General features: G+C 39.7%; 1 protein-coding gene across 2 annotated transcripts in view; it reads right to left on the reverse strand.

Annotated features, from left to right (window-relative positions):
• Positions 1–6,401: 6,401 nt before the first annotated feature.
• LOC111090168 overlaps positions 6,402–14,111 on the reverse strand; it is a 33,211-nt gene continuing 25,501 nt past the window's right edge. Inside the window, exons 2-5 of one of the 2 annotated variants that reach the window (XR_005371092.1) lie at positions 10,585–10,682; positions 10,000–10,162; positions 7,803–7,943; positions 6,402–6,691 (exon numbers count right to left, since the gene is read on the reverse strand). Coding sequence is in view for 1 of the 2 variants with exons in the window: in XM_038559232.1 (XP_038415160.1) it covers positions 6,441–6,691; positions 7,803–7,943; positions 10,000–10,208; positions 10,585–10,637 (654 nt within the window). In the remaining variant the exon portion in view is untranslated. Of the gene's footprint in view, positions 6,692–7,802; positions 7,944–9,999; positions 10,209–10,584; positions 10,683–14,111 lie in introns of both variants that reach the window. The other variant, XM_038559232.1, reaches the window with a different exon arrangement.

Below are 14,111 nucleotides of genomic sequence, written 5' to 3' on the forward strand. Positions count from 1 at the left end.
GTGTTGCACCAGTGTCAGGCACTTGAGCTGCCATTTCTGATTTCCCTGGTAGATATGGTAGATTGAAGAAAGAACAACTGTAGCTGAAGATTAGATTTCATTTTCTCCATGTGTTCCAACCCTTGACACAGTCTGCAGCAGGTCACAGCTAACCTCCTGCCTTCAGCAGAACGGGGGAATTGCATTGGCTCCCAGACTGGGGAGGTCAATTTCTCAGTCACGTCAGACCCTCTCTGCGAGCTTGTCAGCTCTTTCCATATCGTTCGCAATAAGTCCTGTATGTCCTCGAAGGGAACAAACACAAGGAGGAAGGCAGTGAGGTATCTTTGGGAGGCAGAATGTGCTAGACCGGGCACATTAGGACTTCAACTGAATGTTACATTGGTTTTCTCTGACTCCTGATTCCACCATCATAGATTCCACTGGCTTAAGGGTTTTGCAAGTAAATATACTTACTCCATAGGAGCATCCCAAAAGTCCCTCCACACTCTCCATTCCTATTACCTTATTCTGCAAGAATAATTATATTTTGGTAGTCCTTAACACCTTAGTATGAGATGCCATAAAAATCTTTTTGGTATTGAAAGGAAAACAGAATGTGGAATGGAGGGGACACTTTGTACCAAGGAAAGTGGAGAGGAAGAGAGAGGACCAGTTTTGTGGCCATTCACCTTGTGTCAGGCTCTGCCGTGGGGAAGGGGTGGGGAAGTCGGTCACATATAATATTTTTAAGACATTTATTTATTTTGGGGAAGAGAGGCAGAGGAGAAAGATTCTTAAGCAGATATTTCACTGTGTACAGAGCTTGACACGGGGCTCGATCTCAGGACGTTGAGATCACTACCTGAGCCCAAACCAAGAGTTGGACACTTAGCCAACTGTGCCCCCCAGGTGCCCCCTATGAAATAAATTTTAAATAAAGAAAATAAGACATCTCCTTAAGAAAAGATTGAATGGCAAACAGAATTAGAAAGAAAGAAAGAAAGAAAGAAAGAAAGAAAGAAAGAAAGAAAGAAAGAAAGAAAGAAAGAAGAAAGAAAGAAAGAAAGAAAGAAAGAAAGAAAGAAAGAAAGAAAGAAAGAAAGAAAGATTAAAGAGAATGAAACAAACAAAAAAGCCAAACCAATGTAGATAAAATAAAGCTGCAATGGTTTCTGATAAATGATCTAGTATAGGATCCCCTTTTAATTGCTTCTGCTCCTTGAAGTTTTCTTGCTAAAAATCATGCTGTATTTTGGCTTATGCTCAAATCTTAAAACCACTTTGCATTTGAGAAAACCTGAGTGGGACCCAGGCACCCATATATATCTGATATACCGAAGGCAGGCTGAGGGCCACTTAGAAAAGTGCACTGTCCAGAGCCTCTAATAGCAAACGGCACAGCCTGCAGGTGGGAGAGATTATATCGGTTTTAGTTTCTTGTTTTGTAAGATGAACACAGTCATCATGCAACAGATTCTTCTGAAACCTAATTCGAGATGCCCGGATTTCCATCCAGTTTCCATCTTTAAGCAACAAGTACCCATTAGAGAGTTCTACCATTGTCCCCAAGAGACTGGGATGGAAATGAATAAATGAACTTTTAAAGATAATTGGCTTCCAAAATGCCCTCCTGTTCCTCCTTCTCTATATTTTGACAACCCCTGTGGGAATTGCATGGTGAAACAACTTGGGATTCTTTGGGTGGATGATGTGTGGCAGAGCGCCAGTCCATGGAAACGAATCTCTTAGGAATTGAGGTGTCCCGCTACTGGGCTGCTTCAGGGTGGTAGGAATTTAACTAGCTCTGCTCGAAAGCCCGCTTCTGACCTTCTTCTGCTGGATTCCCCTCATCCATGTTCTCCTGTACTCCATTCTAGCTGCTTATTCTAGCACAGTTCAAAATATGCATTTTGAATCCTCAAATCAAAAGGTTTTCCTAAAGTTTATTTCTCCGAGGCTGCATTTTTCCCACATGTTCCCATTTAAAGTGATGGAGTGAACTGTTTGCAATCTGTCTTCAGGAAACCCTCAGGATACTTAACTCTTTCACTTAAAAAATATTTGCAGATCACTAATAATTGAGGCATTAGTCCAGTTGTTCCTTGAAAAAAAAGCAAGTAATACCCTTGCTAGTGAAGAGCTTGTGTTCTAGCAGAGGGACTTAGAAAATACTCAAGGACAGGAGTAATAATTTCAAATTATTCGAAGTGCCGGAACTGAAGTAAGCAGGGTCCTATGCTAGAAAGCAACTGACAAGAAGTATTTGCTTTAAGAGAGAATAACAGAGTGCTTCCATTTTAGATCTGGCAGTAAAAGAAGGCACCTCTTGGAAAGGTAACTTTTTAACTAAGATATAGAAAATATAACTAATAAGCCATGCAAAGGTCCGGGGAAGAAGACTTTAGGTAAATGGTACAAATGCAAAGGACAAATGGACTGAACTAAAAAGACTTAGGGTGTCCAGCAGGAAGGATTCTCTCGCGAGGACAACATGACAATGGAGAGGGAGGCAGGAGCTTGTTTGCCATTCTAAGGAGTTTGAATGATATTCTAAAAATAATGAGAAAACATTTTAGCAGGTACATAATCACCAGCACACACCCACCATTAGTTGTACACTAAATGCAACCTGGGATCCTGGAACAGAAAAAAAAAAAAGATATGTGTGTGCACACACTCAGATACGTGTGTGCATAGCCAGGCTCAGGGGACCCCCATCATATAGTTCTGACTTCTTCTCTGCCACAGAACTCCTGCTGAAATCAACAAGAGGCTTAAAAAAGGGGGAGGTGGTGAGAGGTATGAATGAACATCTCTTTCTGCATCATTTTCCAATTACCCTATTCAATCGGCTCATCCAACATGGCCAAAGGTTCCTAAAACAACATCATTTTCCAGTGTTGAGTATCATAGAGCATTCCCCTAACCTAGACCAATTTGGATGGCTTTGGGGTATGTTATTGGATAATTTTGTCAATGATAATTTTTAAAAAGTTGCTGTTTAATTAGCAGGGAAGAAGCCAACATTTGCAGGGAGATAATAAAGGAATCCAATAAAAGTCCTTGATGACCGTAACAGGAGATGGCTGTCCCCAAGTGCTTCCAATTCTGAGTATTGCTGTCGGCAGGCTGCCATGGAACTGCTCAGCAAGAAGAAACACACCTCCGCTGGACACCTAGAGAAAGGATCAGCTATAAAGGGATAGGAGTAAACTCGTAATAAGAATACTTTGAACTTCTATTATAATTCCTGCCAGTAGATGTTTCCTAGATGATGCAGGTGATATATAGAATCTGAGTAGCTCAATATTTAAGAGTTTGGGCTTTGGAGCCCAAACTATAGAAATAGTTTACACCCTCCCTGCCCTACACTTGCTAGCATTATGACCTTCTGGACTGGCCTTCTTCCTCATCTCAGCAAACGGCACCTTATTCTTCCCTCCTTGACTCCTCTCTTTACATCCCATGATCTATTATATCTTATTGAATTTGACCTACAAAATATACCCGGAACCCAACCCAACTATCTCCCACCACCTCCACAGCTGTTACCCTAGGCCAAGCCACCAGCATCTCTTGCTAGATTTGTGCAGTGGTTTCCAAATTGATCTCTCTCCCAGAGAGACCTAGTAAACCATTAAAATCAAGATTGGGGAGCTGTAAATTCATTCACCCCCTTCTGAGTGTGAGCTGGCCTGAATGACTCACTTCCAAAGATTAAGGAAGAGAAAGGGACAAACCATCACTTCAAAGTGGAGAAACCAGGTAGATGCCACCTTAACCAAGTATCCATGCTCCCATCATCATGATAAGTCTGGTGGATGTCACCCATTCTCTGATATACTGTGATGAGAAAGAGACTTTATCTCTGTGGCATTCTTCATCAAAACCATAAGCCTAGTCAAACTGAGAAAACACTGGACAACCCCAAGTAGAGCGACATTCTACAAAATACATGCCCAGGACTCTTCAAAGTCTCAAAGTCAGGAGGTACAAGACAAGACTAAGAAATTGTGAGAGTTGGGGAAAGACTGAAACAGGATGACTAAATGCAACCTGGGATCCTGGAACAGAAAAAAAGAACATTAGTGGGCAAACTGGTGAAATCTGGCTAAAGCCTCTAATTCAGGGAGCAGTGATGTACCAATGTTAATGTATTAATTAAGACACATGTACCATCATTAGCTGAGATGTTACTATTAGTGGAAATGAGGTAAATGATACATGGCAACACTGTGCACTATCTTTGCCATCTTTCTCTAAGTTTAAAATAATTCCAAAATTTTAAAAATATATTAACCAGCAAAAAAAAAAAAAAAAAAAAGAGAGAGAGAAGTCAGTCAGATCATTTCATTCCTCTACTCAAAACTCCTGAAAGGCTTCTTACCTTCCTGACTGCATGACCTGGCCCATGATCACCTCTCCGACCTCAGGAGTTCATTCTCATCACACTCTCCCCTAATTATTCCTCCAACATGACATGTTCCTCATCTAAGGTCTGTGCATTTATTTTTTCCACTTCCTGAGGTGCCCTTTCTCCAGATGTGTGGTTGGTTCCCACCATTTCTTTAGGTCCCTTTTCCAATATCATTTTGTTAGGGCTTCCCCTGACCATCTCCCTCCAAAATTTATATCTCCCTCCGACACTTCCTTTTTTTTATAAAGATTTTATTTATTTATTCATGAAAGACAGAGAGAGAGAGAGAGAGAGGGCCAAAGACACAGGCAGAGGGAGAAGCAGGCTCCATGCAGGGAGCCTGATGTGGGACTCAATCCCAGGTCTCCAGGATCAGGCCCTGGGCTGAAGGCAGCGCTAAACTGCTGAGCCACCAAGGCTGCCCCCTCCGACACTTCTTAATGCTTGTCTCTGCATCATTTCTCTCCTCAACACTTATTACCTCTATCAGGCTATGCATTTTATTTATTTTGTTAATCTGTAGCCTCTCCTACTGGAACAGAAGCTCTAAGAAACAGAAATTTCTGACTACTATGTTCACTGCGATATTCCCAATTCCCAGGGCAGTACCTAGTACTCCACGAGTATTCTTCTGAGAATTAAAATGACCTTGAGTATTTACTTAATCTCTGAATTTTGTTTTTTACATACGTAAAATGAGAATAATAATATGAAAATTGTTTACATAATAAGTTCCTTATAAAGCCTAAGTATGATAAAGAATGAGTGTTTTGTATAGTATTTAGCATGTCAAATCCTTAAGAAATTATATATTATCACTAGTTAGGTTTCCCTTACTAGTATTACTACTGTCACTAATTACTACTTCTGTTATTGATTATTTACAAGTGGCTATAGGTTTGATATCAAATTAGAACTAACCTGAAAGCTCTGTGATCTCTGATTAACCCCTAACACATGCAGGTCCCTACCTATGGGAAAATCCATAGCTCCTTCCTCCCATTAGAATAAATGATTTTCTGGTTTTTTGTTTTTTGTTTTGTTTTTAATTGTGTGTGTGTGTGTGTGTGTGTGTGTGTGTGTGTGTGTGTGTGTGTTGAATGAGAGGACTAAGAATAAAGATTTTAAATGGAATCCTAAGGTTTTATTTCTGAGTCTAAAAACAATTTGAGTCATTTTTCAGAGAGTTGCCTCCCCTAGGAAATCTCTGAACTCCTTTTCAAAATAGCAACAAGAACACTCACTCTGATTTCTGAAAATGAGCTCAACCTAGCTTGTGCCTTTCCCATATCTACTTCATATATAACCATACATTAGGCACTCTCTGGGCTGGAGTGGCTTATAATCTAGTTTAGGGGCATATGTGGGTGAAAAGGAGAATAAATTTCATGTTATCATACAAACAAGATAGGATACACACTGTATGCCTTTGTCCTGAGAAAAGACAAAGGAAAAATATCACATAGAGTCAGAAGGATTTCATCATGTCTGTCCATTGCTTTTAGGTCCTTGGAAATGGGTAATGACGCATTACATCTCTTTTCTTGGCTCTTGATATTGATGATAATGATAAAAATATTTATTATTAATATTCTTATTATGAAAGGCCCAGGGGTAGAGATAGAATGTATTACCGTATTATATTTACTTGTAGTCATAAAATTATTATAGTTTTATCATTAAAATCTAAAGAATTAAAATCTAAAAAATTTCAAAAACTCACAAAAATAAAACTGTACCCAACTCAGTGAATGCCTCGCTTTTATAATAGTCACAACAAGGAGAGAAATTGAAGTTTTGCAAAGGGGAGGTAATGGGCCCACAGGGACCTGCCAGGAGATGGGAGAAAATCTGATCTACTCAAACCCAGATCTACTAGGCTCCACAGCCCGCACCCCATCCCTCTCCTGTATTTGGAGGGTCTGAAGTAGAGACCGAGTACTTGGAACAAGACTATTTATACATGCTAATTGGGATTAGGTTTACATTTATTCTGCTGAGGTCACAAATCTTATTGTCCAGGCACACACGTCAAGTCTGATCAGGAACAACTAGAGCTTGGAATTGAATTTCCTACGCTCTTTGTCCTCAACAGCTTGCAGTTCGAGCTGAACGTATGTGTTATCCATCCCTGCAGCTGTGCTCCAGGAACATTCATAGTCCAGAAAGTTAAATAGCACCGGAGACATTCTTGTCCAAACTGGACTCTTCTGTCTCCTTTACTCAGACATCTGATGACATCCAAGGAAACCATGTGCAAAGCAAGGTGAAGATATCTTTCCAGGGTGTTCTCTGGGGAGGAAGAAAGAAGAAAGGGATGCCTAGATAGAAGCATGATCTTACAACTTTCATTGTCTCCTTCTCTTTCTGTAAGAAGAAACTGAGAAGCAAGGTAATACTTATCAGTTGGGAGACATCAGACACAACTAGATCTACGCTGCTGCATAAACAAATATGGGTTTGGAGTTCACAGATTGCCCCTGCAGAATAAGAATGTTGGCCCACAGCTCAAAACGCTAGGTGACTGACAGGATGACCTTGGGCAAGGTCAGGAGGGAGCCAAGCCAGTAGAGTTCTGTGCGTGTGCTCAGCTCTGACAGTGGTCAGAAGCCTCAGACAGCTCCACCCTGTAGTCGCCCCCACATGTAGTGCATTCTGATTTCACACTAGTTGGCTTTGTTTTTACAGGTCTAAAGAGGGAACAAGAATGAAGAAGAAACTTGGGCTCCTGGGTGACTCGGTCGGTAGTTTAAGCATCCATCTCTTAGTTTAGACTCAAGTCAATCTCCCCACCTCTGGCTCTGTGCTCAGCAGGGAGTCTGTTCCCCCCTCCCTCTCTCTCTCTCTCTACCTACCACCAATCCCCTGCTCATGTACTCCCTCTCTCTCAAATAAATAAACAAATCTTTAAAAAAAAAAAAAATGAAAAAGAAACCAGAGTAACAAGAGCAACAGAAACCATAATTGCCAGGGATTCAACACACTATTGCATGTCAACAGAGAAAAGACAGAACTACTCTTAATTGGTTTCTACCATTTCTATCAAGGTTAACTGTTTAAAAACTAGAGAGGGTGTGGAAGGAAAACAAAACTGAGAAGGAATTATACCCCAAGCTAGAATGATGCCTCCTAACATGATGTAAGTTGGTATGTCCAGGGGAAGCTCCCAGGATTTAGATGGGGTCACAGAAATGCTGTGGGTTGACTCTGTCGATGATGAATTTTGTATAGTCCCATGTTGCATGATTACTCCCGTAAGTTTTGCCCCAGTTCTCAGCAGGAAAAATTAAGAACCTAGTGATGTTATTTCACCAACCCAATTCCAGAAATACTATGGTTTGTATTAATGAGCAAGTGAAGTATGAGAACAGAGGGAGCTTTGCAATTTTCCAGGAATTATTACCTGTTTCGTAAACCCAACCATCCACGTCTGGCCTTCCCTTTTGCATGGTGGTACTGGAGCTCTTGGAGAGTAGTGGTAAAGATGCTGCACACGGGCACAAACACCATGCTGAGGTTAAGAGGACAGAGCCTCTCACAGTGACTTCATGGAGAAGAGAGAAAGGCATCTCTGAATGATGAATCACTAAGTTAAAATTATTAGCAGACAAATGTCAGCCCATATGGCCTGCTTCTGACCTTTGTCTTATTGGGTTCAATGTTTTTTGTTTCATGCTATTTTTTTTAAAAAATCAATCACTTTGAAAATGGTTTCTTTCGTCTGATTTGCAGATGAGACAAGGTTGAATATCAAACTAATAAAAAATATGGAAAAACTAGATTTGAAAATGTCTGCCCTGTTTGTAAAGTAAAATCATGAATTAAAAAATCATTATTAAGAAAAATATTTATGAGAAATACCACAGGACACTAGAGGATATTCCTAATCTGTAAAGGCTACTCACAAAAAAAAAAAAAAAACCCAAAAATCAAAAACCAAAAACCCTACAACTCCAATAGATGTAAACATGCAATCCACAAAAGAAAACAGGGTTGTGGACCCGGGTGGCTCAGTCATTGAGTATCTGCCTTCGGCTCAGGTCGTGGTCCTGGGGTCCTGAGATCATGCCCAGCATGATCCAGCTCACCAGGAAGTCTACTTCTCCTTCCCTCTCTGCCCCTCCCCCTGCTCATACTCTCTCTCTCAAATAAATAAAATTATTTAAAATGAGAGGGCCCCTGGGTGGCTCAGCAGTTGAGCAACTGCCTTTGGCTCAGGTCGTGATCCTGTGGACCTGGGATCGAGTCCCAATCAATCTCCTCACAGGAAGCCTGCTTCTCCCTCTGCCTGTGCCTCTGCCTCTTTCTCTCTGTCTCTTATGAATAAGTTTTTTTTTAATCTTTAAAAAAAAAAAAAAGGGAAAGAAAACAAGGTTGCTAAACTTCTTAAAGAAATATGTTCAACCACACCAACAAAATCTGAAAACCATAACATACTATATCCATCAATTAAAATAACAAATTTCAAAGGAATTTTGGTGTCTAACTTTAGGGATAAACTTAACATAAAGAAATTTAGCTATCTCCTCCATTGCCTTGAGGCACTCTACTCTTATCCTTTGACACATTATCCACTTCTAGAAATCTTTCCTAAAGATATCAACATTCCTAAGGATAATATAAAGGGATGATAATTCCTGGAAAAGAGCATAGGCGCCCTCTGCTTTCATGCTTTACTTGTTCATTAATACACATCATAGTATTTCTGAAAAGGGGGACTGAGATAACATGTTTAGGTTCTTTATCTTTCATAATGGCTAAGATTTGCATGCTAAGGTGTTCATCCTAGTATTAAATGTGTAAGTCAAGAGAAGGAGGAGGAGGAGGAGACAGAAGGGGTCAGTGTGGAAGGGGAGGGGAGCTGGGACTAAAGACAGTGAAGAAAGGAAGAGCATGGTCAGGGAGAGAGATGGGAGAGAGAATGATGTGAAAGAAGAAAACAAACATCCAAATTTAGGAAAATGGTTAATTAATTATTAGACATTCGTTTAGTGGAACTTTATGACCACAAACCCAGTGCTTCGAAATATGTTAAATGACATGAGAAAATGCTGTGATAAAATGTTATTTAAATCCTAGGCCAAATTTCACATTAATCTCTACCAAACATCAACTGTACCAATAACATTGAGAAAAATTGTGATTCGACAAAGATTTATAAGTAACACATAAATAATTGACTCCCTCTACTACACCATGAGCAACCTTCCAAGCGAGGGAGACAGCTTTCAGCACATTATCTGGAATTCATGGAAAGCATTAGTAAATGTTTGTAGAATAAATGATTACAGAATCAGCATGTGGCTTAGTTCAAGTTTTCTAGAAGACAGAGCTACAGACATGGTATATGTGCTGTTCCTTTCACAGCAATGCTAGGCCAGCATGAAGGGAGAAAGCAAATGAAAGCTTATGCATATCATGATGTCCATAACTTCACAAGGAAACTTAGCTGGTTTTTTATTCACCCCAAATGTCACTATGCATTTTTGACTGATTATACCTAAGAACGATCCATTAGGAGAAAGGGAAAAAAAATCTACTGACTCCCTTCTATCTCCCATTTATCATTGATCAAACTTTGTCTAGGGGGGCATGAATACCTTCATTTATCTGTCTGTCCCTCCTGGCCCTCTGAGCAGCCACTGGAGAAGCCAGATCTCTTGCCCATGGCACTTCATCTGAGTCCTGAAGAGGTGAGTTGAACTGCATCCAAGTCTCTGTTGCTCCAGATGGGTTGAGTCTGGTAGTACTGGGCTGAGACTTCTGCCATAATGGGAACAACAGAGGCAATGCTGGACACCAGCCTACACTGGGGAAGCAGAGATAGCTAGAAATGTCATGAGAGGAGTCAGTTACATTAGGACTCAAGAGAGCAAGTGGCAGAGGGAACCAAGGAGCAAGTGGGCCAAGTGAAATTGGAAAGATGTGTAACTTGGGTATGATGCCACTTGTACTGCTATCTTGATGTCACAAAATTTTTTTTTTTTAAAGATTTTATTTATTTATTCATGAGAGACACGGCGGGGGGCGGTGGTGGCAGAGGGAGAAGCAGGCTCCATGATGGGAGCCCGATGTAGGACTCGATCCCGGGACTCCAGGATCACGCCCTGGGCTGAAGGTGGCGCTAAACCTCTGAGCCACCCAGGAATCCCCTGATGTCACAAATCTAATATATTTATCCATACCAGTAGAAATTCTTGTCCTGGACAAATTCCATGATCATCCTTCTGTGACTCATTAAAGTCAAACCATAGATGAAGCACTGTATTCAGTTCTTATTGTCCTAAATATAAAGGGAACAAGTAACATCAGACAAGAATATAAAAAGATAAAGATAAACATAATGAGGAAGAATCTGGGAAACTTGTGATTATGTGCCAAGAAGGAGGAAAGGGAGGGGGAATTAGTGATCCCTAAATTCTCTATTAACTGTTATATTGCAGGGTCATTTTGAAATCCAACTGAGAAGTCTGGAAATATGAATTTGAAGACTGGCTAATTAAGTACAAATAGGATCAAAATTGAAACTTTGTATCCTTTGACCAGCATCTCTCCATTTCCCAACTTTCATCCCCTGGCAGCCACCAACCATTCTACTCCCTGCTTTTATGAGTTCCACTTTGAGGTGATGGTTGAATATGGCCATCATATATATATGAGATATATATATATACACATACACACATATGTACACACACGTATATATCTATCAAAACATCACATTGTGTACCTTAAATTTACACAATTTTTATTTGCCAATTATTCCTCAATAGAGCTGGAAGAAGTACAAATACTATCAACAAAGTGTGTTTCTCATTCAGAGATGCTAATAAAATTTTTACTATTGCTTTCTATCAGTTACCTCTGACAACATATATTGATATTTCCAGAAAGAAGATAAAAATTGTAAAGTAATAAAAAGAAAAACACGAATAATAAGAATAGCAGCAACAATAATTAAATAATATGATTGTTTTGCACACAGATTGTGTATGAGAGGTACAAAGAATATTTATATCCTGTATATATATTTTTGTTTTGTTTTGTTTTTACAACACTCCTAGTTTGAGCAGAAGAGCTGAAACTTGGATATCAAAGGAGAAAGGATTGGTCTGGAATATGGGAACAGCAAAAAAACCATCACCTCAAGAATAAAAAAACAGAAATTACTGGCTTCACGCTGAGTTCACAGGAAGTGACATCTGTGTTCTTGGGTTCAGTGTGAGAACCTCAGGTCATCTACTTCCTGGACTGTCAACTGCAATGCCCATGCTGGGCTCCAAATCATCATTTTCTTAGGTTTCTAAGTAACATCAGTCATTTCTGATGGGACCATTTCTATAAACCTCCTTTAGTATTTGCATGAAATTTGAGTACTGGGCATCCCTTCATCCCAGCCATTTTTCTTGCCCCCAGTCAGGACTTGGATTGTTCCTCCTTCCTTGACTGATCTCCAGAACTTAGCATCTTATCCTACTTCTTGTTAATGCTTTCAAAAAATTTCTCCAAACCTGCTTTACCCAAGATCTATGAGGTATGTTGTTAGTCAGCCTGGCTTCAAACTTAAATTATTCAAATTGAATCAATTACCTTTGTCTTTTTTTTCTTTTTTTAAGTTCTGTGTGGTTAAAGTGACCGGTGATCTTTTAACCTCCCATGATTAAAATTGAACAAGACATTTCATCTCCAAGAAACTATGCCCTCCTAATAAACTGGGAATTAACTGTGTTTAAATACTCTATTCTCATACCACTACTCAGATAAAACCTCTTCATAGGATCCCATTTCCTGCAGAACAAGATGTCAAGTCCTGAGCCTGGCAAACCAGGCCCTCTAGAATTTGATCTCAGGCTTCCTCACTCCTGCTCCTTTACCTGTACCCTTCATTTGCCCAGACTGAATTTGTCTTACATCATTATATTTCCCACTTCTGCACCTTTTATTTGTACCTTCCCTCTTTCCCATGATGTTATCTTCTGCCCATGACTTTCTAAATTCTACCAATCCTGAAAACCCTCCAGGCAGCCCTCCTTGATTCCTTTACTTCACAATGATTTCTCCCTCATCAGAGATACAACATTTATTTGAGGGGCCATTCATATAATACTATTATAATTATCAAGTTCTGTTTTTTTTTGCAAAGTAACTTTTCATATGTATATGATTCATTTTTGTCTACTAGATGAACTCTACATTTCCTTATAATCTTTAGAAGTCTTAGCACAGAGACCCCTGGGTGGCTCAGCGGTTGGGCGCCTGCCTTCAGCTCGGGCATGATCCCAGGATCCAGGATCAAGTCCTGCATCAGGCTCCCTGCGAGGAGCTTGCTTCTCCTTCTGCCTATGTCTCTGCCTCTGTCTCTCAGTCTGTGTCTCTCATGAATAAATAAATAAATCTTTAAAAACAAACAAAAAGAAGTCCTAGCACATATTTGTGCATAAAACTCAATTTAGAATTATTCAGGTGTTTGCTTATATCACTAATTATGCCAAGGTGTTTATATATATAAAATCATCTATATTTTGCATATAAAATTATATATAAAAATCATTAAACCTTAGCATAAGTATTAAAATATATATGAATATATATATATATATATATATATATATATATTTATGAATTACATTTAGAAGTGGGGTAATAATGGTCTTTGGGATGCCTGGAAGAAAAAATTATTTACCAAGTGACCCAGGTCTTAATTATTTCATCCATATCATCTTATCAAATTTAACCCCCACCTACTGAATTTAACCCCCACCTTAAATCCTAAAGTGTAAGTATTAACCTCCCTCAGTCTCAGCTTTCTCATTTGTAAAATAAAGATAAGCTATTTGTCTATTGTTATACAACCAGTATATAATGGGGCAAAGGTTTGAACCAAACTTCTATTTGAACCAAAATCCGCTGCCCTTTCCACTATGTTATGCTGCCTCCAAAGGGAATGAGGGAATATAAATTCTAGGCATGCCTGGGTGGCTCAGTTGGTTAAGCATCAGACTCATGGTTTCAGCTCAGGCCATGATCTTCATTGGGATTCTCTCTCTCCCTCTCCCTCTGTTGTACCCAAGATCGCGAATCCGAGAAACCACCGAGGAGCCAACACCGATGCAAACACAGGAGGGTTTATTTACAAGCTCCAGCTTGGGTCCAAGTATACCCGATACAGCGAAGCAGGGACTTGGACCCCGAGGTGGGTTTTAGCTTAGTTTTAAGGGCTGGTCTAGGGGAACTCCAGAAGGGGTGGAGCAATTCCTCAAGTTCTGTTTACATTTGGATATGGGGCCTTCAAGGGCATTGAGCTCTGTTCTTATTCTAATATGAGGCCTCCTGCCCCTGGCTTGGGCTCTGTTCTCATTCTAATAGGAGCTTCCTGCTCTTGGCTTGGGCTCTGTTTTTATTCTAATATGGGGCTTTCTAGGACATTAAGCTGTAAACTATTTTTTCTGTAACTGAAGTAATGTAAATTTCAGGCTGGGATGGCTGTACTTGTGCTAACGCTGACCTTAAAGTGGAATGGCCTTCATTTTCTCGGCCTCCACAACCCCGGCTCCTCTCCCTCTTTCTCTCTCTCTCTCTCAAATAAATAAATAAATAAATAAATAAAATCTTAAAAAAAAAAAGAAAGAAAAGAAAGAAAGAAAGAAAGAAAGAAAGAAAGAAAGAAAGAAAGAAAGAAAGAAAGAAAGAAACCCAAATTTTAAACCTATCT

This window comes from Canis lupus, chromosome 16 (genome assembly GCF_011100685.1).
Source record: "Canis lupus familiaris isolate Mischka breed German Shepherd chromosome 16, alternate assembly UU_Cfam_GSD_1.0, whole genome shotgun sequence".
Classification (NCBI taxonomy): domain Eukaryota; kingdom Metazoa; phylum Chordata; class Mammalia; order Carnivora; family Canidae; genus Canis; species Canis lupus.